The sequence below is a fragment of the Oncorhynchus keta genome, chromosome 34 (genome assembly GCF_023373465.1).
Source record: "Oncorhynchus keta strain PuntledgeMale-10-30-2019 chromosome 34, Oket_V2, whole genome shotgun sequence".
NCBI lineage: Eukaryota > Metazoa > Chordata > Actinopteri > Salmoniformes > Salmonidae > Oncorhynchus > Oncorhynchus keta.
Window position 1 is genome coordinate 24,477,407 of NC_068454.1, and position 25,911 is coordinate 24,503,317.

Sequence of the window (25,911 nt, forward strand, 5' to 3'; positions counted from 1 at the left end):
ATCCATATATTAAATACATTTATGAGCCCTACATTAACATGCTGTATTATATGGATTGAAACACATACACACATTGTTCAAACCATGATAAAGTAGAAGAGAACACGCTGCCTACAAATTTACAAGTATAGGCTAGTGAATTTGATTTTAATTTTGAAATACACTGCTCAAAAAAATAAAGGGAACACTTAAACAACACAATGTAACTCCAAGTCAATCACACTTCTGTGAAATCAAACTGTCCACTTTGGAAGCAACACTGATTGACAATACATTTCACATGTTGTTGTGCAAATGGAATAGACAACAGGTGGAAGTTATAGGCAATTAGCAAGACACCCCCAATAAAGGAGTGGTTCTGCAGGTGGTGACCACAGACCACTTCTCAGTTCCTATGCTTCCTGTCTGATGTTTTGGTCACTTTTGAATGCTGGCGGTGCTTTCACTCTAGTGGTAGCATGAGCCGGAGTCTACAACCCACACAAGTGGCTCAGGTAGTGCAGCTCATCCAGGATGGCACATCAATGCGAGCTGTGGCAAGAAGGTTTGCTGTGTCTGTCAGTGTAGTGTCCAGAGCATGGAGGCGCTACCAGGAGACAGGCCAGTACATCAGGAGACGTGGAGGAGGCCGTAGGAGGGCAACAACCCAGCAGCAGGACCGCTACCTCCGCCTTTGTGCAAGGAGGAGCAGGAGGAGCACTGCCAGAGCCCTGCAAAATGACCTCCAGCAGGCCACAAATGTGCATGTGTCTGCTCAAACGGTCAGAAACAGACTCCATGAGGGTGGTATGAGGGCCTGATGTCCACAGGTGGGGGTTGTGCTTACAGCCCAACACCGTGCAGGACGTTTGGCATTTGCCAGAGAACACCAAGATTGGCAAATTCGCCACTGGCGCCCTGTGCTCTTCACAGATGAAAGCAGGTTCACACTGAGCACATGTGACAGATGTGACAGAGTCTGGAGACGCCGCGGAGAACATTCTGCTGCCTGCAACATCCTCCAGCATGACCGGTTTGGCGGTGGGTCAGTCATGGTGTGGGGTGGCATTTCTTTGGGGGGCCGCACAGCCCTCCATGTGCTCGCCAGAGGTAGCCTGACTGCCAATTAGGTACCGAGATGAGATCCTCAGACCCCTTGTGAGACCATATGCTGGTGCGGTTGGCCCTGGGTTCCACCTAATGCAAGACAGTGCTAGACCTCATGTGGCTGGAGTGTGTCAGCAGTTCCTGCAAGAGGAAGGCATGGGAGGTCTGGGAGGAGATCCCTCAGGAGACCATCCGCCACCTCATCAGGAGCATGCCCAGGCGTTGTAGGGAGGTCATACAGGAACGTGGTGGCCACACACACTACTGAGCCTCATTTTGACTTGTTTTAAGGACATTACATCAAAGTTGGATCAGCCTGTAGTGTGGTTTTCCACTTAATTTTCAGTGTGACTCCAAATCCAGACCTCCATGGGTTGATATATTTGATTTCCATTGATAATTTTTGTGTGATTTTGTTGTCAGCACATTCAACTATGTAAAGAAAAAAGTATTTAATAAGAATATTTCATTCATTCAGATCTAGGATGTGTTATTTTAGTGTTCCCTTTATTTTTTGAGCAGTGTATAGTAAGGCCTATTTGTATAATTAATAGGCTGACTCATTTATACCTTTCATAATATTTCATAATATTTCCTCTGTTATTAGCCTACCTTTCTCTCTCTGTTGTTTCATTCCTTCCTCGCTTTCAACATTTAATAAATACATTTCGTTGTCCTTATCATCATTCTAATGGGTTCTTTGAATAATATAGAACTAGTATTGGATGCAGAAGGCTTTCACTTCTCTTCACGAAGATTGAATGGTTATGGGTCTGAATAAATAACTGCTATAGCCTACTGCCATCGTGCGTTCACTCTTCTTTCTTACTACCCATGAGTTCTATTGGCTGCTGTATTTAACATTCAGCAAAAAACAGCTTGCATCTCTTCTCGAATAGTCTATTGGTATAAGAAATGCTAAAGACATTATGTCCAGCAAGCTATTCTAGTCTAGCTGTTCCTGCATGGGACTCCGAGTTAAGGAGTGTTTTTTAAGGAGAGGCCAGCGAAGCACAGGTGCTTGAGTTTTGCGCAAGAGACAGAGGCTATAAGTTAGAGGCTTTTCATGCATAACACATCATAAATTAGCTCAACATAAGGCTAACACATTGAATTTATTACCTGAAAGAGTAGGCTAGGACACAGTGCCTTCTGAAAGTATTCAAACCCCTGGACTTTTTCCACATTTTGTTAGGTTACAGCCTTATTCTAAAATTAATTAAATCGTTTTTTCCCCTCATCAATCTACCCACAATACCCCATAATGACAAAGCAAAAACATTTTTTTTTGTGCTATTTTTGCTAATTTATGTACTTTTTTTAACTGATGTCACATTTACATAAGTATTCAGACGCTTTACTCAGTACTTAGTTTTAAAGCACATTTTGGCAGCGATTACAGCCTCGTGTCTTCGCGGGTATGACGCTACAAGCTTGGACCACCTGTATTTGGGGAGTTTCTCCCATTCTTCTCTGCAGATCCTCTCAAGCTCTGCACAGCTATTTTCAGGTCTCTCCAGAGATGTTCGATTAGGTTCCAGTCTCTGGCTGGGCCACTCAAGGACATTCAGAGACATGTTCCGAAGTCACTCTTGCATTGTCTTGGCTGTGTGCTTAGTGTCGTTCACCTTTTGGAAGGTGAACCTTCGCCCCAGTCTGAGGTCCTGACCGCTCTGGAGCAGGTTTCCATCAAGGATATCTGTAATTTGCTCCGTTCAACTTTGCCTTGATCCTGACTAGTCTCCTAATCCCTGCCGCTGAAAAACATCCCCACAGCATGATCCTGCCACCAACATGCTTCCCCGTAGGGATGGTGCCAGGTTTGCTCCAGACGTGACGCTTGACATTCAGGCCAAAGAGTTCAATCTTGGTTTCATCAAAACAGAAAATCTTGTTTCTCATGGTCCGAAGAGTTTTTAGGTGACTTTTGGCAAACTCCAAGTGCGCTGTTGTGCCTTTTACTGAGGAGTGGCTTCTGTTTAGCCACTCTATCATAAATGCCTAATTGGTGGAGTGCTGTAGAAATGGTTGTCCTTCTGGAATGTTCTCCCATCTCCACAGAGGGAATCGAGAGCTCTGTCAGAGTGACCATCGGGTTCTTTGTCACATCCCTGACCAAGGTCCTTCTCTGCCGATTGCTCATTTTGGCCCGGGCAGCCAGCTCTAGGACAGATTCTTGGTGGTTCCACACTTCTTCCAGTTAAGAATGATGAAGCCACTGTGTTCTTGGGGACCTTCAATACTGCATAAATGTTTCTGTGCCCTTCCACACATCTGTGCCTCGACACAATCCAGTCTTGGAATTCTACGGACATTTCTTTTGTTTTTACTATGTCATTATGGGTTTTTGTGTGTAGATTGAGGAGGGGGAAAAAATAATTTAATTCATTTTGGAATAAGGCTGTAACAAAACAAAATGTGGAAAAAGTCAAGGGGTCTAAAAATACTTTTTAAATGAACTGTATAGGGTAGAGGTCGACCGATTATGATTTTTCAACGCCGATAACGATTATTGGAGGACCAAAAAAAGCCGATACCGATTAATCGGTAGATTTTAATTTTTTTATGTATATATGTGTGTATTTATACAGTGGGGCAAAAAAGTATTTAGTCAGCCACCAATTGTGCAAGTTCTCCCACTTAAAAAGATGAGAGGCCTGTAATTTTCATCATAGGTCCACTTCAACTATGACAGACAAAATCAGAAAAAAAAATCCAGAAAATCACATTGTAGGATTTTTCATGAATTTATTTGCAAATTATGGTGGAAAATAAGTATATGGTCAATAACAAAAGTTTATCTCAATACTTTGTTATATACCCTTTGTTGGCAATGACAGAGGTCAAACGTTTTCTGTAAGTCTTCACAAGTTTTTCACACACTGTTGCTGGTATTTTGGCCCATTCCTCCATGCAGATCTCCTCTAGAGCAGTGATGTTTTGGGGCTGTTGCTGGGCAACACGGACTTTCAACTCCCTCCAAAGATTTTCTATGGGGTTGAGATCTGGAGACAAGCTAGGCCACTCCAGGACCTTGAAATGCTTCTTACGAAGCCACTCCTTCGTTGCCCGGGCGGTGTGTTTGGGATCATTGTCATGCTGAAAGACCCATCCACGTTTCATCTTCAATGCCCTTGCTGATGGAAGGAGGTTTTCACTCAAAATCTCACGATACATGGGCCCATTCATTTTTTCCTTTACACGGATCAGTCATCCTGGTCCCTTTGCAGAAAAACAGCCCCAAAGCATGATGTTTCCACCCCCGTGCTTCAGAGTAGGTATGGTGTTCTTTGGATGCAACTCAGAATTCTTTGTCCTCCAAACACAACGAATTGAGTTTTTACCAAAAAGTTATATTTTGGTTTCATCTGACCATATGACATTCTCCCAATCTTCTTCTGGATCATCCAAAAAAAGAATTTCGGCTCTCACAGACCTGTTAGTTTTTCTTTAAGAAGCCCTCATGTTCTCCACTCATTACCTGTTTTAACTGCACCTGTTTGAACTCGTTACCTGTATAAAAGACACCTGTCCACACACTCAATCAAACAGACTCCAACCTCTCCACACTGGCCAAGACCAGAGAGCTGTGTAAGGACATCTGGGATAAAATTGTAGACCTGCACAAGGCTGGGATGGGCTACAGGACAATAGGCAAGCAGCTTGGTGAGAAGGCAACAACTGTTGGCGCAATTATTAGAAAATGGAACAAGTTCAAGATGACAATCACCCTCGGTCTGGGTATCCATGCAAGATCTCACCTCGTGGGGCGTCAATGATCATGAGAAAGGTGAGGGATCACCAGTCTCAAAGAAAACCATTAGTAACACACTACGCCGTCATGGATTAAAATCCTGCAGCGCACGCAAGGTCCCCCTGCTCAAGCCAGCGCATGTCCAGGCCCGTCTGAAGTTTGCCGATGACCATCTGGATGATCCAGAGGAGGATTGGGAGAAGGTCATGTGGTCTGATGAGACAAAAATAGAGCTTTTTGGTCTAAACTCCACTCGCCGTGTTTGGAGGAAGAAGGCGGATGAGTACAACGCCAAGAACACCATCCCAATTGTGAAGCATGGAGGTGGTAACATCATTCTTTGGGGATGCTTCTCTGCAAAGGGGACAGGACTACTGCACCGTATTGAGGGGAGGATGGATGGGGCCATGTATTGTGAGATCTTGGCCAACAACCTCCTTCCCTCAGTAAGAGCATTGAAGATGTGTCGTGGCTGGGTCTCCGAGCATGACAACGACCCGAAACACACAGCCAGGGTAACTAAGGACTGGCTCCGTAAGAAGCTTCTCAAGGTCCTGGAGTGGCCAAGCCAGTCTCCAGACCTGAACCCAATAGAAAATCTTTGGAGGGAGCTGAAAGTCCGTATTGCCCAACGACAGCCCCGAAACCTGAAGGTCTGTATGGAAGAGTGGGCCAAAATCCCTGCTGCAGTGTGTGCAAACCTGGTCAAGAACTACAGGAAACGTATGATCTCTGTAATTGCAAACAAAGGTTTCTGTACCAAATATTAAGTTATGCTTTTCTGATGTATCAAATACTTATGTCATGCAATAAAATGCAAATGAATTACTTAAAAACCATACAATGTGATTTTCTGGATTTTTGTTTTAGATTCCGTCTCTCACAGTTGAAGTGTACCTATGATAACAAGTACAGACCTCTACATGCTTTGTAAGTAGGAAAACCTGCAAAATCGGCAGTGCATCAAATACTTGTTCTCCCCACTGTATATATGTGTGTGTGTGTAATAATGACTATTACAACAATACTGAATGAACACTTTTATTTTAACTTAATATAATACATCAATAAAATCAATTTAGTCTCAAATAAATAATTCAACTTGTTCAATTTGATTTAAATAATGCAAAAACAAAGTGTTGGAGAAGAAAGTAAAAGAGCAATATTTGCCATGTAAAAAAGCAAACGAAGAGCTGCAGGAAAGTGCTGTTTGAATGAATGCTTACGAGCCTGCTGCTGCTTACCACTGCTCTGTCAGACTGCTCTATCAAATATGAAATCATATACTTAATTATAATATAATAACACACAGAAATATGAGCCTTAGGTCATTAATATGGTCAAATCTGGAAACTATCATTTCGAAAACAAAATGTTTATTCTTTCAGTGAAATACGGAACCGTTACGTATTTTATCTAACGGGTGGCGTCCCTAAGTCTAAATATTGCTGTTGCATTGCACAACCTTCAATGTTAAGTCATAATTATGTACAATTCTGGCAAATTTATTACGGTCTTTGTTCGGAAGAAATGGTCTTCACACAGTTCGCAACGAGCCAGGTGGCCCAAACTGCTGCATATACCCTGACTCTGCTTGCACAGAATGCAAGAGACGTGACACAATTTCCCAAGTTAAAAGAAATTAATGTTAGCAGGCAATAATAACTAAATATGCAGGTTTAAACATATGTACTTGTGTATTGATTTTAATAAAGGCCTTGATGCTTATGGTTAGGTACACATTGGTGCAACGATAGTGTTTTTTTCGGCGAAGTAGGCTGTAATTCGATGATAAATTAACAGGCAGGCACTGCATCGATTATATGCAACGCTGGACAAGCTAGATAAACTAGTAATATCATCAACCATGTGTAGTTAACTAGTGATTTATGTTTATATTGATTGTTTTTTATAAGATGAGTTTAATGTTAGCTAGCAACTTACCTTGGCTCCTTGCTGCACTCGTGTAACAGGTAGTCAGCCTGCCACGCAGCCTCCTTCGTGGAGTGCAATGTAATCGGCCATAATCGGGTGAAAGGCTATTTTAAATCTCTGCAGCTACATAAAAAAAAGTTACGTTTACAATTGAAAAACAAGGTAACCCTGAAAGCCAGATGGAGATTAAGATGGCGCCGGAGGGGATGGCCGTTTCATGGGTTCTTAACCGTGCTATTTTGTTTGATTTTCGCATTGTTTGTAACTTATTTTGTACATAATGTGGCTGCTCCCATCTCTTATGATCGAGAAGAGCCTCTGGACATCAGAACAGCGATTACTCACCTTGAACTGGACGAATACTTTGTCTTAAATGACTCGGACAAGAGGGACTTAATCAAGACACCCGAACAGGACACCCGAACAGGCCCTCATCCCCGTCATTCGCAGGAGAAATAGACAGAGGTTTTGTGGAAGGAGATTGGGCTGCCTTGTGAGGATCCGGCTACGAGTGGCTAATCTGCCTTTGCAGATTGTTGGTACTACATATTTTTTTTTTTTTGTCTTTTTAGCATTTCTTATTGTATAAAATATATATTTTTTCCATGGGTGGATCAGCTTTGATAATGCAGATTGTTGCTTCCATCAATGTAATTGTCTGCATTTCCAATCCCCCATATGTTTTTGGGGTAAAATATATATACACACACTACCATTCAAAAGTTTGGGGTCACTTAGAAATGTCCTTGTTTTTGAAAGAAAAGCACTTTTTTTTGTCCATTTAAAATAACATAAAATTGATCAGAAACACATTGTAGACATTGTTAATGTTGTAAATTACTATTGTAACTGGAAATGGCTGATTTTTTTAATGGAATATCTATAGGCATACAGAGGCCCATTATCAACAACCATCACTACTGTGTTCCATTGGCACGTTGTGTTAGCTAATCCAAGTTTAGTATTTTAAAAGGCTAATTGATCATTAGAAAACCCTTTTGCAATTATGTTAGCACAGTTGAAAACTGTTGTTCTGTTTAAAGAAGTAATAAAACTGGCCTTCTTTAGACTAGTTGAGTATGTGTAGCATCAGCATTTGTGGGTCCGATTACAGGCTAGAAAAAAATAACTTTCTTCTGAAACTTGTCAGTCTATTCTTGTTCTGAGAAATGAAAGCTATTCCATGCGAGAAATTGCCAAGAAACTGAAGATCTTGTACAAGGCTTTGTACTACTCCCTTCACAGAACAGCGCAAACTGGACCTAACCAGAATAGAAAGAGGAGTGGGAGGCCCCGGTGCACAACTGCGCAAGAGTACAAGTACATTAGTGTCTAGTTTGAGAAACAGGCGCCTCACAAGTCCTCAACTGTCATTAAATGCAAAACACCAGTCTCAACGTCAACAATGAAGAGGTGACTCCCGGATGCTGGCCTTCTAGGCAGTTCCTCTGTCCAGTGTAACGGAATTCCTCTTCTTCAGAGGAGGAGTAGCAAGGATCAGAACAATGTGCAGCGTAGTAAGTGTCCATAATGATATATTTAATAAATCAACTGAACAAAAATACAAACAATCAACCGAAACAGTTCCGTATGGTACTAACACAGGATACAACCACCCACAAAACACAATATAAAACAGGCTACCTAAATATAGCTCCCAATCAGAGACAACGACTGACACCTGCCTCTGATTGAGAACCATACAAGCCAAACACATAGAAATATAACAACAAAACAAAACATAGAAAAACAACATAGAATGCCCACCCCAACTCACGCCCTGACCAACTAAAATAAAGACGTGACAGTCCAGTGTCTGTGTTCTTTTTTTGGAGTCTCTTCACTGTTGACGTTGAGACTGGTGTTTTGCGGGTACTATATAATGACGCTGCCAGTTGAGGACTCAATTACCTCTACTAACCAGTACCCACTGTATATAGCCTCTCTCTTGTTATTTTACTGCTGCTCTTTAATTATTTGTTACTTTTATTTATCTTTTGTATTTTTATTAAACTGCATTGTTGCTTAAGGGCTGTAAGTAAGCATTTCACTATAAGGTCCACTACACCTGTTGTATTCGGCACATGTGACAAATAGAATTTGATTTGGTCCTTCTGTGGCTCAGTTGGTAGAGCATGGCGCTTGTAACGCCAGGGTAGTGGGTTCGATTCCCGGGACCACCCATACGTAGAATGTATGCACACATGACTGTAAGTCGCTTTGGATAAAAGCGTCTGCTAAATGGCATATATTATTATTATTATTATTATATTATTTGATTTGGAGATGGGTAAGTAAGACACACATTCTGTCTTTATATTACTGTAACATACATAGGCTATGTTGCAGCAAATGCAGGCCATACCTGTCGCAAGAAAAAAAAGTTACCATGATGAGATGATAGGTCTACATGCATTGTGAACTGCGCTCCATACTGAGATGGGTCTGTCCCCACTGAGCGTTGATTCATCATGCGGAGGTGGTAGAGAAGCCACATTTATTTCCATTTCCACGCCATGCTGTTCATATAAATAATTTATTATAATTTACATGTTTCTCTCAGTTATTTATTCCGGGAAAAGGGAGTGGTTGTGTGGTAAATCTCGGTAACCGGGTTCTCGCCATTCAACCCTATTACACGTTTGCCATTATGCAATTATCTGCCTGTTAAACTGCCCTGAACATAAGTAAGAATTTAACACGAGGGTGCTCAAGAATGGCTCAAGAGATTTACATGAGCGTAAACCCCCAGTGGCCTAGAGAGGCAATTCAATTTTTTTCAACATTCATTCAATGCATCATTGTATTTATTTTCTGTTGTCCTGCTTACTGAATGTGTGTATGTCATTGGTTGTGCGTTATATGTTTCGAAGGTCGATCCTTTTTTGTCTTACTCTCTAGCTGCTGCCTGATCAAACTGCCTGTTTGATTAATGGGATCCCTGGTATGCCATATTCTCAGCAACATTTACATTGACGATCATAGACATGTATAATACTGTATTAATACCACATATATTTGAATGCCAACTTAAACTGAGTGATGCAACTCTAACTGCATCCTCTTGGAACTTTAGAGGAATAAATTCACCCCCCCCAAAAATGGTTGAGAATCCTTTCCCCTCTCAGGCAGTTCAAGTCATTATTTCAAGAAACACATCTAACTGACCTTGAACATGAAAAATTACAAATAAAGTGAATAAGCCAATTTTACTATTCTTCCTTTAACTCCTAAGAGCAGAGGGGTTGCCATCCTCAAAAAAATAAACACTATTTAAACTCATAATTTTTTTTCAAAGACTGAAGGGCGCTTATCTTAATTCATGGTACAATCAATCATACACCATACTGAATTTATATGGTCCCAATACTGGCTGTCCTCAATTTTTGTATTTAATCTTCAAGCATTTACAAGAATTCTAATTGGGGACTTTAACACTGTTCTTGACCCACTAGTTAACAGGAGCCCATGGCACATGCATTCAACAAGCGCCCCAGGACCATTAAAGGATACATGATAGAACAAGATATGGTGGATATTTGGCACCTCTTCAATCCAGACGAGAGAGTATACCTATTTCTCACCTCATCATAAAGCGTATTCCCATATAGATCTTTTCATCGGTAATGCATCTTTGATGTCCCAAATTTCCAATGCTACTCTGGGAAACTGCTAATTAAGTTTGAGTCTGGCCTGTAATAGTCGCTTAGGAATATTATTGGTTTGAATGGATGCAAGGAGGGTATCAAGAGCATTGATATTTTTCTCAAGTTCCTATGTTATTTTCCTTCTTTGCTGAGCAGATGGAGATCATTTTTCCTCAAGGCATTAAATATCTCTGAGTACAAGTACCACACAGGCTAGATAAAATGTTTGAATATAATTTCCCTCAACTATTGAAATTGGTCGAAGATCTCGAAAGATGGACCTCTTCCTCTGTCTCTTGCCGGTCATATTAATACATTTAAAATGATTCCAGCCCCCCCCCCCCCTACAGAAATGGTTTGATACCCTTAACCATTCATAAAATCTCAAGATTTTATCGGAGACAGGCCCGAAATAAACTTACTATATTACAATACTGTAAACCCAAAGGCAGACTAGTAGCACCAGACTTTCTAAATTATTATTGGGCCTTTGAATGAATAACAGCCAAATGGCTGTAAACTCACCTTCCTGGATTGATATAGAAGACTCCCGCGTAAAACCACTTAAGATTCAAGTTCTTCCCTATATTTTTCAATCTGTTGAAAAGCTGCCCTTTTCCAATCCCTTCACATTAAATACACTGGAAGCATGGACAAGTTACTTGACAAAGGACATTTCATTTAAGTACTGAACAAAAATATGAACGCAACATGTAAAGTGTTGGTCCCATGTTTCATGAACTGAAATAAAAGATCAGAGACGTTTCCATTTGTACAAAAAGTGTATTTCTCTCAAATTGTGTGCACAAATTTGTTTACATCCCTGTTAGTGTGCATTTCTCCTTTGACAAGATAATCCATCCACCTGATAGGTGTGGCATATCAATAAGATGATTAAACAGCATGATCGTTACACAGGTGTACCTTGTACTGGGGACAATAAAAGGCCACTCTAAAATGTGCAGTTTTGTCACACAGCACAATGCCACAGATGTCTCCAGGTTTTGAGGGAGCATGCAATTGGCAAGCTGACTTCAGGAATGTCCACCAGAGCTGTTGCCATAGAATTTAATGTTAATTTCTTTACCATATCGCTCCTCCAATGCCGTTTTAGAGAATATTGCAGTATGTCCAACTTGTCTCATAACCGCAGACCTCATGTAACCAGCCCAGGACCCCCACATTCGGCTTCTTCACATGCAGGATCGTCTGAAACCATCCACCCGGTCAGCTGATAAAACTGAGGACTATTTCTGTCTCTAATAAAGCCCTTTTATGGGGAAAACTTCATTCTGATTGGGTGGGCCTGGCTCCCGATGGCTGCGTCCCTGCCCAGTCATGACATCTATTGATTAGGGCCTAATTAATTTATTTCAATTGACTCATTTCCTTCTATGAACTATAACTCAGTAACATTGTTGCATGTTGCGTTTTATATTTTTGTTCAGTATAGATACAGAAAAGGATTCATTTGAATAGCTCCTCAAGTGTTCAGTACCTACAGATTAAACAGCTACTTTCCAATTCAATCCGAAGCATTAGCATATCTCGGAGCTAAGCCGATTGCTCTTAGACAACCAGAGTTCAATAAATATTACTTCTAAAATGTTTAAAAAACTGACAGGAGTAGGTGATGCTCTATCCTCCCTAGAGAAATGGAACCAGCGATTTGGACATCTCCCTTAACAGGGAAGCCCAGAAGAACGTATTTACCACCGCCCACAGCATCTCATATAATAAGAACATTCAACTTATCCCGTACGAAGTCCTACATAAATTACACAATATCTATGGAACTTGGTGGCTGATGGGGCTTGTTGATTCGCTTCTGTGTTTTTTCTGCCAAAAAGATGTTCCCGACACTCATCTCCATGCGTTCTGGCTTTGTCCCATCATTGAGAATTACTGGAAAAAAGTTCTCAGCATTGTCTGTCATCTTCCATATTACCATGTTTTCATCCCCTTCACTCTGTATACTACACTATTTTGACGATGACGACCCCTGTTTCTTTTAATGACTATTTTGATCTCATTAACAATCTGGAAAAAAAGGGATATTGTTCAAGTCTAAAAGCAGATCCAACGTTTCAACCATACACTGGCTTAGTTTATGGTCTGACCTAGCCTCCCTGGAGATATCCATCTTCAAACTAAATAACATACTGAAGGACTTTTACACAATCTTGGAACCATTTCTATCCTACACTGCCCCCAGGCAACCCCAAATATGGCACTTCCTACCTATATCTCTTCTAACTGGCAACTTATCCACTAGTCTGGTCCTTCGTTGTCCCCTCCTGTCTTGTCCTGTCTGGTCGTCTCTTGTTTTGTCCTGTTTTGACTTCTCCCTATTTTCTTTAAATAATTTTTCTCTTTCTCCTCTTTTTTATTTTTTACCCTACTTTTCTGCTCTTTCTAACTTTTTGGTGGTAATTTAAATTCACAATAATAAACAGTACATGGGATGGTGGAAGAGCTACGGGATGAGAGTGGATGTTAAGAGGACAATGGATCGTATTTGTTGCCTGGTGTACTGGCTTATATTTGACGTGATGAATTTGCACCATATTTTAAAATTACAAGTAAATAATCAAGTTGTCCTTCTGTTATGGGGGGGGGGGTGGATGTGCATTTGCTGTCTTACCAAGAAGTAGAAACTCAGTGAGCCGTTTTAGTTTGTTTCTTTAGTTTGTTCCACTTGGTGCAGCCTTGACCAGGTCAAGTTAAAGATCCAGAGGCTGGGAATGTTCGTTATCTCCAGTACGATCTAAGAATGTGTGTTAAGTGTTCTGCTGTCTCTAGGCAACGTGACGGCACTGTGTTGGGATCCAGCCCAGAGAGTGTTGTTCTCTGGCAGCTCAGATCACTCCATCATCATGTGGGACATCGGGGGACGCAAAGGCACCGCCATAGAACTGCAGGGACACAAGTAAGACTTGCACACTGAACGTCAACATGGTCGTCCAATATAGTCTTCAAATGTACTCCCAATGTAGTATTAAAACCCAGTGTATTCATCTGGATGATACAGTCTTAGAAACTGTTGAAATGCCTCTAGTAGTCTCCTAAGGGGCGTTTCTGCTAAGTAATGTTCCATAACTTTAGGCTGATACATGTACAGTCATGGAGTTGGAGAAGGTGTCTGAGTCCGCAAAATGGAAAACCAAGAGCACTTGTGGATAGAATGTATGAAATGTAATCATCAAATCAAGCTTTATATACTGCATCCTTGTGTGTATGTTAACTATGCAGTGACAAGGTCCAGGGCCTGTGCTATGCGCCACACACACGTCAACTGATCTCCTGCAGCTCAGATGGCGGCATCGTCATCTGGAACATGGACGTGACCAGACAGGAGGTGAGGGAGGGATGGACTGATAAAGATAGAGGGATGGAGCAGGAGGGAGGAAGAGAAACCTCAAGGCAGTGAGATGGATTGCGGGGGGGTGTGAGAGAGTGACCTGAAACAGACCGAGTGGCTTTAAACCACAGCCATAGATGCACAGACAGAGAGAATGACAAACTGAATGAAAATTTGAATGTTCATGTACTGAATGCAAATGAGGTGTTCAGTGCCAACATGGCAGATAGTTTGCTGAATCTGTGTAGACTACCTATGGCTTTGTTTGGCTCTAACCATCTCTCACTTAGATCATACCTAAGCACTGATTATTGGTCAGTTCCCTTTATTAACTCCCAATGGTTAAAGGTAGGATTGAGAAAGGGAAAGCTGATTCTAGAGAATTACTGTATTTAAGGTCTGTTTTCAACCTGTCTATCTGTGTGTTCCCACAGACCCCAGAGTGGCTGGACAGTGACTCGTGTCAGAAGTGTGAGCAACCATTCTTCTGGAACTTCAAACAGATGTGGGACAGTAAGAAGATCGGCCTGCGCCAGGTACAGTGGGCTCCATACTCTCACTATCACTCTGGGGTGTAGTTCACCTATTGTCCACAAAAGGGCAGGAGAAGTCCCTATTTTGTGTTCTTACTATGGCATGGTGAAATACAGAAAACCAGCCCTGGTGTGGCCTCACCTGTTTGTGAGTCTACATGAGTGAGATATATGCACATTGTCGTTGTCTGCCAGCCGAGTAGGGCCAACCCAAGCCTCAGTATCTCCTATCTCCTCTCCACCAGCACCACTGCAGGAAGTGTGGGCAGGCTGTGTGTGGAAAGTGCTCTGCCAAGCGCTCCACCATCCCTCTCATGGGCTTCGAGTTCGAGGTGCGGGTGTGTGACAGCTGCCATGAGTCCATCACAGACGAGGAGTGAGTAACACACAACTGTGCACAAAAAAGCTAATAACATCAGTGGTGTAAAGTACTTGAGTAAAAATACATGACATGTGGACACCTGCTTGTCGAACATCTAATTTCAAAATAATGGGTATTAATATGGAGTTGGTCCCCCCTTTGCTGCTATAACATCCTCCACTCTTCAGGGAAGGTTTTCAAATAGATATTGGAGTATCCATTCAGCCACAAGAGCATTAGTGAGGTTGGGCACTGATGTTGATGTTCTTCCACACCGATCTCGACAGACCATTTCTTTATGGACCTCCTGGCTCGTAGTCGGTGTTCCAATTCATCCCAAAGGTGTTCGATGGGGTTGAGGTCAGAGCCTAGTGGCCAGTCAAGTTCTTCCACACCGATCTCGACAGACCATTTCTTTATGGACCTCGATTTTGGGGTGGCAGGATAACCTAGTGGTTAGAGCGTTGGACTATTAATTGAAAGGTTGCAAGTTCAAATCCCCGAGCTGACAAGGTACAAGTCGTTCTGCCCCTGAACAGGTAGTTAACCAGGCACTGTTCCTAGGCCGTCAATGAAAATAAGAATTTGTTCTTAACTGACTTGCCTAGTTAAATAAAGGTTAAAAAATTACATTTAAATAAAAATTGTGCATGGGGGCATTGTCATGCTGAAACAGGAAATGGCCTTACCCCAAACTGTTGCCACTAAATTATGTTTACTTTTGATGCTTAAGTATATTTTAAAACAAAATACTTATTTAGATAGGTAGCTCTCTATCCACAATATTGCAGAGTATGTAAAGCCATAACATATACTTTTTTTCAGCAACAGATTATGATCGATAATATCGAAAGCTGAAGTCTTAACAATACAGCCCCCACAATCTTCTTATTAATTTCTTTCATCCAATCATTGGTCTTTTGTGTTGGTGTGTCAGTGCTGTACACCGTTCTGTGCTGTACATGTTAAGCGACCTTCCCCATAAAGCATGCTGCTGTTAATCAGTTTACAGTGAAATAAAATTGTATCTGGTCAAACACCATATTTTCCAAAAGTTTACTAAGAGCCGGTAGTAGGCTGATTGGTCGGGTGTTTGAACCGGGTAAAGGGTGCTTTGCTATTCTTGGGTAGCAGAATTATTTTTGCTTCTCTCCAGGTCAATGCAACGCATTGCGTTATAAGAGCGTTATAAATTAAAAAAACATTTCTATTTTAGCGCCTGGCCACGTAGATGCTCACTGACGCCTGCGAGCAGTGTGGGTGCAATGTTTGAATAACATGTATGTGTACATTTATTTTGCAACACACGCGACTCGAGCGGTGTGGTCAGCATGTAAGTTTGCCAGTTTGGGCAATGATAAAGTTATTCAAGTCGTAGGCAATATCAGAGGGTTCTGTGATGAATGAGCCATTTGATTCAATGAAGGATGGAGCGGTGCCTTTTTGCCTAATATGTCATTTAAGGTACTCCAAAGCTTTTTACCATCATCCTTTATCATTTATCTTTGTTTCGAGGTACTGTTTGTTATTTTTGTTTAGTCACATGACAACTCAATTTACAGTAGATTTGCCAATCAGCTGTGCTGCCAGACTTAATTGCCATTCCTTTTTCCTCGACCTTCTTAACCATACAGTTTTTCAATTCCTCATCAATCCACTGGGATTTAGCCGTTTTGACAGTCAGTTTCTTAATGGTTGAATGCTTATCGGTAACTGGAAGAAGCAATCCCATAAGTGCGGTATCTGGTTGCTCCTCATTAAACACAACAGATCAGCAGATATTTTTTACATCTTCAACATAGGAATCCCTAGAAAACATTTGGTATGATCTCCTATATACTTTTTTAATCCCAGCCTTTGGATCTTTGGTTTTTCTACATATGGCCACTATATTATGATTGCTACATCTGATGGGTGAGGATACTGCTTTAGAGCAGATTTCTGCAGCATTAGTAAATTAGTCAATACACATGGATGATTTAGTACCTGTGCTGTTTGTAAATACCCTGGTAGGTTGACTAATAACCTATACCAGATTACAGGTACTGGTTACAGTTTGAAGCTTTCTTGAGTGGACAGCTTGATGAGAACCCGTTTGATGAGAATAGACCTCTGTTGATATCACATACACTTTCAAGCATTTCACGCATGTTATCCAGATACTGACTGTTAGCACTCGGGGGTCCTTATAGCAACTTCCCACAAGAATAGGCTTTAGGTGAGGCAGCTGAAATTATATTAAATCAATAGCATTTCACTTGAGATCCTCTCTAAGCTTGACATGAATATGACTCTGAATATATACAGCTACACCTTCCCCATTGGCATTTCTGTTTCATCTGTAGATGTTATAACCGTGTGTTGCTACCATTGTGTCATCAAATGAATTATCTAAGGGAGTTTCAGAGATACCCAGTATATGAATGTTGTCTACTGTTAGCAAGTTATCGATTTTATGAATTTGGTTGATGTGGGCTATTTTTAGCCCTTTTCTGGGCTGCTTGTTAGGCTTCCCAAGGAAAGCACAAAAAAAACTCTCAGAGATAGACATGTCAATGATATTTCCATTTGAGCCAATAGTACTGGGTGAGCTGCACAACGTGGGCTTCCTAATAGTCCAGACAGTTTGTGCTAACAGTATAATTCAGGTTTATAGGCACAAGATTACTGATATCAACAAGGTCCTTATTTTAAATCAAACTCTGCACGTTTAAGTGCAACATCCCAAGCCTCTTACCTGATTTGATAACCAAGGGAATATCCGTATTTATGGAATTCACATTTGAATTAATAGCTCTGGTTGAGCTTGTGCTGGCCAGAGTGGGCTTCCCATTTGATTTAACGGTAATGGAGCTAACAATGGGAATCAACTTTATGGGTACAAGATTATGACTGATAACACATCTTGGAGTATAAACATCTGTAACAGTCTTAGGGAGAGGTCGACCGATTATGATTTTTCAACGCCGAAACCGATTATTTGAGGACCAAAAAAAGCGGATACCGATTAATTGGCCGATTTATTTAGTTATTTATTTGTAATAATGACAATTACAACAATACTGAATGAACACTTATTTTAACTTAATATAACACATAAGTAAAATCATTTTAGCCTCAAATAAATAATGAAACATGTTCAATTTGGTTTAAATAATGCAAAAACAAAGTGTTGGAGAAGAAATTAAAAGTGCAATATGTGCCATGTAAGAAAGCTAACGTTTAAGTTCCTTGCTCAGAACATGAGAACATATGAAAGCTGGTGGTTCCTTTTAACATGAGTCTTCAATATTCCCAGGTAAGAAGTTTTAGGTTGTAGTTATTATAGGAATTATAGGACTATTTCTCTCTATACGATGTGTATTTCATATACCTTTGACTATTGGATGTTCTTATAGGCACTTTAGTATTGCCAGTGTAACAGTATAGCTTCCGTCCCTCTCCTCGCTCCTACCTGGGCTCGAACCAGGAACACATCGACAACAGACACCTTCGAAGCAGCGTTACCCATGCAGAGCAAGGGGAACAACTACTCCAAGTCTCAGAGTGTGTGACGTTTGAAGCGCTATTAGCGCACATCCCGCTAACTAGCTAGCCATTTCACATCGGTTACACCAGCCTAATCTCAGGAGTTGATAGGCTGTGCTTGAAGCACAGCGAAGAGCTGCTGTCAAAATGCACGAAAGTGCTGTTTGAATAAATGCTTATGATCCTGCTGCTGCCTACCACCGCTCAGTCAGACTGCTCTATCAAATATCAAATCATAGACTTAATTATAACACAATAACACACAGAAATACAAGCCTTAGGTCATTATGGTCGAATCTGGAAACTATCATCTCGAGAACTAAACCTTTATTCTTTCAGTGAAATATGGAACCGTTGCATATTTTATCTAACGGGTGGCATCCATAAGGCTAAATATTCCTGTTACATTGCACTATCTTCAATGTTATGTCATAATTAAGTAAAATTCTGGCAAATTAGTTCGCAACGAGCCAGGTGGCCCACACTGTTGCATATACTCTGACTCTGCGTGCAATGAACGCGAGAGAAGTGACACAATTTCACCTGTTTAATATTGCCTGCTAACCTGGATTTCTTTTAGCTAAATATGGTTTAAAAATATATACTTCTGTGTATTGATTTTAAGAAAGGCATTGATGTTTATGGGTAGGTACAGTCGTGCAACGATTGTGCTTTTTTTGCAAATGCGCTTTTGTTAAATCATCCCCCGTTTGGTGAAGTTGGCTGTCTTTGTTAGGAAGAAATAGTCTTCACACAGTTAGCAACGAACCAGGCGGCCCAAACTGCTACATATACCCTGACTCTGTTGCAAGAGAAGTGACACCATTTCCCTAGTTAAAATAAATTAATGTTAGCAGGCAATATTAACTAAATATGCAGGTTTAAAAATATATACCTGTGTATTGATTTTAAGAAAGGCATTGATGTTTATGGTTAGGTACACGTTGGAGCAACGACATTCCTTTTTCGCGAATGCACACCGCATCGATTATATGCAACGCAGGACACGCTAGATAAACTAGTAATATCATCAACCATGTGTAGTTAACTAGTGATTATGATTGATTGATTGATTGTTTTTTACAAGATAAGTTTAATGCTAGCTAGCAACTTACCTTGGCTTCTACTGCATTCGTGTAACAGGCAGTCTCCTCATGGAGTGCAATGTAAGGCAGGTGGTTAGAGCGTTGGACTAGTTAACTGTAAGGTTGCAAGATTGAATCCCCGAGCTGGCAAGGTACAAATCTGTCGTTCTGCCCCTGAACAAGTCAGTAAACCCACTGTTCCTAGGCCGTCATTGAAAATAAGAATGTGTTCTTAACTGACTCGCCTAGTTAAATAAAGGTGTAAAAAAATATATAAAAAAATAGGCCAAATCGGTGTCCAAAAATACCGATTTCCGATTGTTACGAAAACTTGAAATCGGCCGATTAATCGGTCGACCTCTAGTCTTAGGAGGGCGCTGTGACATAATGGTAGGGATTACCTGAGACAGCACCGATTTCTGCTGCTGTGGTGGAGGGAAGGCGATAGACTCATGAGGGCCTGGGCTGTGACTGTCAGAATAATTGTGGTCCTTCTGTAGCTCAGTTGGTAGAGCATGGCGCTTGTAACGCCAGGGTAGTGGGTTCGATTCCCGGGACCACCCATATGTAGAATGTATGCACACATGACTGTAAGTCGCTTTGGATAAAAGCGTCTGCTAAATGGCATATATTATTATTATATTATATTATAATAAGCAACTGTTTTATGCTGGAAGAGAGTCTGTGCTCCGCCGTAGTTGGGATGTATTCTGTCCTCACTGAAACAATCCCTCAGCTCCCAGAACTGGTCAAAATTGTAAATGAACGCCACTTCCACTGAGGCACAGTACATTTTCAGCCAGTGATGCATTTGGAGGAGTCTGCTGATGCAGTTAGACCCATGGGCTATTTTTTATTTATTTGACCTTTTTATTTAACTACGCTATTCAGTTAAGAACAAATTCTTATTTACAATGACGGCCTACCCCGGATGACGCTGTGCGAATTGTGCTTCTGTATTGTGGGAAGCTTCACTAAAATATCATGAATTTTCGCTCTAGGAAAGCACAAGGTTCTGGCATCCTCAATAGCTACATGTCTTACCATGGAGCATCCCATGGTATGGGGGTGGGGGTGCTGCTAGGAGTACTGTTGCCTATAGGGCCGTTGCCTCGGAGATGGGGGGGGGGCTGTCACCGGGATCGACAAGAGGGCCATCAGTTGGCTCGGTGTCACGTTGGTATGGTGATCCTTTGTTGGGGACATCTTCTGGTCATCAAATGTTTTTCCTATACGTTTGGTGAGAAACTGTTTTCCCCCCTCCCCGTCTTACAGCCGGGCGCCCACGGCGACATTCCATGACAGCAAGCACAGCATAGTTTACATGCACTACGAGCCCACCACAGGCTGGCTGCTGACCTCTGGGGCCGACAAAGTCGTCAAGGTGAGACAGACACGACCAGACACTGTATCTAATACAGGAGGATACATTTATGCAAAGTATTTTCTTGGGTGCATATATGTGTATGAAGGAGTCTGTTTTTTTTATACAGCTTATGTTTGTGTGTGTGTCAACAGCTCTGGGACATGACTCCAGTGGTCTCCTGAGGGTCATCGTTGACAGGGAGCAACATGGAGCTCCATCCACCTATCAGGGTAGAGCTTACAGCCTGGTGGCTGTCATCCTGAGAGGAAGAGGGAATGTCAACAAGAACAACCACCACCACAACAACAGCTAAACAACTTACAACAGCAGAGCAACATCCACAGAACCTAGAAACACCAGGCCTTTCTTGCCTGTCCTCGTCCCTCTTGGTGACTAAACGTGAAAAGCTTTACACTGGCTGCATAAATAATTCCCTATATTGTTTGGTTTATTATTATATTTATGACAATAGTTTTGTAGTAAAGGGAACTCAGTTTACCTACTGAACATCAAATACAGCTAGGTGGGCAAATATATAGCTTATATTAAAGTGCCTTCCTCTTATTTTCTTATAGCTTTCCCTCCGGTTAACAGAAAGAATGAACCAATAGTCCTAAAACAAATTGAAGCACGAAATGTACCTGGGTTGTGAATACCCGTTAGATATGTAACTTGTATGTACAGCAGCAAGATGGAATACTCTAATATATTCATGAAACTACAGAAGGTCCCAAAGTTGACCTTATAAGGCTCATTGGTTTGACTCTTTGTTTTTAACATTGTTGCAGTCTGCAGAGGGCAAAATACCACTGTTTCTAGGTGGATCATGTTTCAGTTGGTGTCAGGAGGGTCATAGCCTAATGTATGGGAATTAAGCTCTTACACTACGAGCTACAAATCCTGTTTGTTTCCTGTTGTACCTGATAATTAATTGCAACCACCTGGTGTCCCAGGTCTAAATCAGTCCCTGATTATAGGGGAGCAATGAGGTCCAGAGATGAATTTGAGGGTACTACTGTATAGCTTCTATGCTCTCTGAAAGTCATCACACATACACACACAGCTGGTGAACAAGTCTACATGTGGTATCTCACTGTCAGGTAATGGTTGACCGCCACAGATGTCTTTTGTTTATTTTTTTATGAATACTGTATTACAAACTGAAGTTCTAGTTTAGGCTTGCCAATTGAAATTGTAAATCATAAAGAACATGTTCATTACTTTACTTTATTGTAGAGTTATTGAAATGTCACTTACTATACTTTTGACTTCGGTAGTGGACTTAGGGTGGCAAAATTCCAGAAACATTCAATAAATTCCCTGGTTTTCCAGAAATAGTGGTTGGTCGTTGGATACCGGATTTCCTGCCTATTTGGGGAACCTTCCAACCGGAATTTCAGGAAAACCAGGGAATTTATTGAAAGTTCCAGAAATGTTGCAGCCTTACTTAAACATGATTCACTACTTGTAGTCTCTTCTATGTTATTTGCACTTCAGTTGTTACGGTTCAATTTCTCAGAGAACAAAATCATAACAAAGCACTTTTTATTGTCCAATACATACACTTACAATATGTTGTCTACAGACTCAAATGACACAGGGTTGTAGGCTGAAAATATTTATTTTCCACTGAGGTGAGGGGTATACCAGACTGGTGATCAGTTGTTAGTGGATGTGTGTGTCAAATGTATTTGTGTTACGATGAGTTTATTTATTGCTGTGTGTGTGTTACTGTAGCCTTCAAGATAGACATCTCTCGTGTAATACACACACCATCAAGGTCATTATCATTGACTGATAGTGTGGCTATGAATCAGGACTTTTGTGTGATACATACAGTTTTTTACGCTTTAACATTCTCAAAGTGTATTGATGGTTATGATAGGTGTCATATCCTGGATATAACTACAGTTGTTCATGCACATGATTTGTTTTCTAGGCAGAGACACTATTGTAAAACCACAACAACCTGTCTGCATGTTTATATTTGTGTTATAAAACCATAATTAGCCAAGATACTTTTTCATGAATACTAGCATGTTGATTAATCCGTCACACATATCTTGGGCCTAAGCGAATACATATCTACTGGTGGAGAATGGCTGTATGGGGCTCTAATGCTATTTACTGTAGTAGTCAATCACTGACTTGAGAATTACACTATTCCTATCCGTTTCCTCATTTAATGACCTCTGTACAGTTATCATTGTTGGGAGGCAAAAAGTTATGAGTTCCATGTTGATTCATAAGCCAAGACTGATTTACAATATCTGAATGACTGCTGATATGATTTGAAATACGTTTTTTGGTGTTATGTTTTTATGTAACCTGGATACCAGTCTCTTTCTCTGCTTTCATCAGCATGTTATCATTGGCAACACTAGTGTTACTAAATGGATGAACTGTCAGTCTGTCACCTAGGCATACCGGTTTTATGTGATGCAGTATGATTCTCACAGGTTGGTGCTGTACTGTGTGTATGTAACCCAGGGGGGTTTATCACAAAGCAGGATCTGGAATCAGAAAATCAAGAGCTATAGTATATCTGTTTATATATCTGTTTAAAGCAAGGTAGCTAACTCCTTAATCCTGCTCTGTGCCATTTCCCTCCAGTCTTAATGTGCAGTTTGTCCAAGCAGCAGATTATTGGAGATTTTCTAGTCGTTAAGAATATCATTCCTACATGTCTCATCCTAAAGCTGATCTGGGTACAGGTCATCTGAGTAGAGATGTGTGCTCTTATCATTCTATCATTTTATTTCCCCTTGTTGTACTGCAGCTGATGTACTCATGTTTGTATTTCATAAAATGTATATGAGGTGACAAAGACAGGATGTCTCTTCATGTGAATGCCTAGTATTCATGTAGAGATTCAGCTGAATTCTTCATTTAAAACAAGTTGTTCAGCTCATCAGCTCTCTCCATTGTTCAATCTGTCAATAAATCACGCTTTGTCCAGAAAGTCAATGCAAGGTTATTCAAACAGCAATCACAACGAGTTACAAATCGTCAAACTTATTTGCTGACAAGATGTTTGGAGAGAAAAAACAATAGTATTGGAGCTAAAGTTTTACTGTAGTCCTCTAACAGAAAAATACAAAACATAAAGAATTTTATTTTTCATCTAATTATTATCCATTTTATTTATTTAACCTTTATTTAACTAGTCAAGTCAGTTAATAACACATTCTTATTTTTGACGGCCTACCCCGGCCAAACCCAGATGACGCTGGGCCAATTGTGCGCCTCCCAAGGGACTCCCATTCACAGCCGGTTGTGATACAGCCTGGAATCGAGCCAGAGTCTGTAGTGATGCCTCTAGCATTGAGATGCAGTGCCTTATACCGCTGAGCCAATATAAGTTTATTTAAAAAATAATCTGTATGAAAAATGTAGTGCTATAAACTGAAGAACATTCTCAAATGAAGTGAGGCTTTTACTTTAGCCCCAGTGTACCTCATCAGTGATTGGTTCAGTAGCTGCAACAGTATGATGGGTCAACAAGTTTGGTGTTTATATTGATGTGGATATTTCTTAGCAATAACAATTGTGAGCATCAATTGGAGGTTTTCAACTGTGCAAATTCAAAGTGTTTGGGGCTGTGGGAGGGCCAGTAACACCCGTTTGTCTGAGCCAGGGGTAATGCCATTGACAACTGCTCCTGTTTTGAGTTTGGGAGTAGAGGATCTGACCTGCGACTTTAACACACGCACATTGAGTTCCTCACAGGCTGTCCTATATAGTTGAAGTAGTTACCAAAGCCATTGCTTACACCCTTCACGATACCCTGTGCTCCTTCTCTATGAAGCCCTTAGCCAACAGCTTCTCCTGCTCCTGGAGATTGCTATCTATCGCTGTCTCCAACTTCTGTTGCTTCTCCTTCGCCTCCTGGCCCATCTCAGCCTAGAATCACAGAGGAACAACACAGTACAGACATCCTGGTTATGGATTTACAAGCGGCATCTTCTTAAACACCTCCCTCAGTTACTACAATCTGTGGTTATAGTAACATTAAATATATACAATTTTATTTTAGGTTTCCAGTGTCCATCCATACCTCAAGCTGACGGATGCCCTCTCCCCCTCTCCTGGATAAGTTTCTCTAATTGTTGCTGTTTCTCTGCCTCCACCTTCACTTCTGTTCAGCCAGGGCACTCTTGCTCCTCTTTGTCAGAAAAGACAGGAGCCAATGGCTATTTCTCGAGTGCAAACTGATTGATTATTAATCTGAAAACTATTTGAATACCAAATTGTGGCCGTTATCTGAGATTAAAGTAAGAAGAACGTCAAGCCACAAAGGCATGAATTAGGTTTCCAGATGTGAGTCAATTACAGACTACTACTACTTACTTACTTACTTACATAAACAGATTAAAAATGTATTCAAAACAATTTATTCATAAACTGATATGCATTTTACATACAACTTCAGAGATTGGTCAAAGATTTTCTATTTATAATGAGCTCCAAAGGTATTGATACAGTCACACATTTGTTGTTGTTTTGTCTCTCTACTCCAACACTTTGTATTTTAAATGATACAGTGACTATGATTTTAAAGTGCAGACAGATTTTATTTGAGGGTAAATTACAGCACTTTTTGTACATAGTTCCCCCATTTTAGGGGGCCAAAAGTATTTAGGGAAGACATATCATGACTCACTACATAACCTCACACTCAACGTTAACAAAACTTAAGGAGATGATTGTGGACTTCAGGAAACAGCAGAGGGAACACCCCCTTATCCACATCGATGGAACAGTAGTGGAGAGGGTAGTAAGTTAAGTTCCTCGGTGTACACATCACAGACAAACTGAATTGGTCCATCCACACAGACAGCATCGTGAAGAAGGTGCAGCAGCGCCTCTTCAACCTCAGGAGGCTGAAGAAATTCGGCTTGTCACCAAAAGCACTCACAAACTTCTACAGATGCACAATCGAGAGCATCCTGTCGGGCAGTATCACCGCCTGGTACGGCAACTGCTCCGCCCACAACCGTAAGGCTCTCCAGAGGGTAGTGAGGTCTGCACAACGCATCACCGGGGGCAAACTACCTGCCCTCCAGGACACCTACACCACCCGATGTCACAGGAAGGCCATAAAGATCATCAAGGACAACAACCACCCGAGCCACTGCCTGTTCACCCTGCTATCGTCCAGAAGGCAAGGTCAGTACAGGTGCATCAAAACTGGGACCGAGAGACTGAAAAACAGCTTCTATCTCAAGGCCATCAGACTGTTAAACAGCGACCAC

General features: G+C 41.1%; 1 protein-coding gene across 4 annotated transcripts in view; it reads left to right on the top strand.

Moving 5' to 3' along the window:
* The window catches only part of LOC118366825 (WD repeat and FYVE domain-containing protein 2), a 41,238-nt gene extending 17,620 nt beyond the window's left edge, over positions 1 to 23,618 (top strand). For all 4 annotated transcript variants that reach the window (XM_035749563.2, XM_035749564.2, XM_035749561.2 and 1 more), the window contains exons 7-12: positions 13,225 to 13,351; positions 13,675 to 13,780; positions 14,218 to 14,319; positions 14,562 to 14,692; positions 20,566 to 20,674; positions 20,809 to 23,618. In XM_035749563.2, the coding sequence (XP_035605456.1) occupies positions 13,225 to 13,351; positions 13,675 to 13,780; positions 14,218 to 14,319; positions 14,562 to 14,692; positions 20,566 to 20,674; positions 20,809 to 20,838 (605 nt within the window). In that variant the 3' untranslated portion in view covers positions 20,839 to 23,618. The remainder of the gene's footprint in view (positions 1 to 13,224; positions 13,352 to 13,674; positions 13,781 to 14,217; positions 14,320 to 14,561; positions 14,693 to 20,565; positions 20,675 to 20,808) is intronic.
* Positions 23,619 to 25,911: the final 2,293 nt, after the last annotated feature.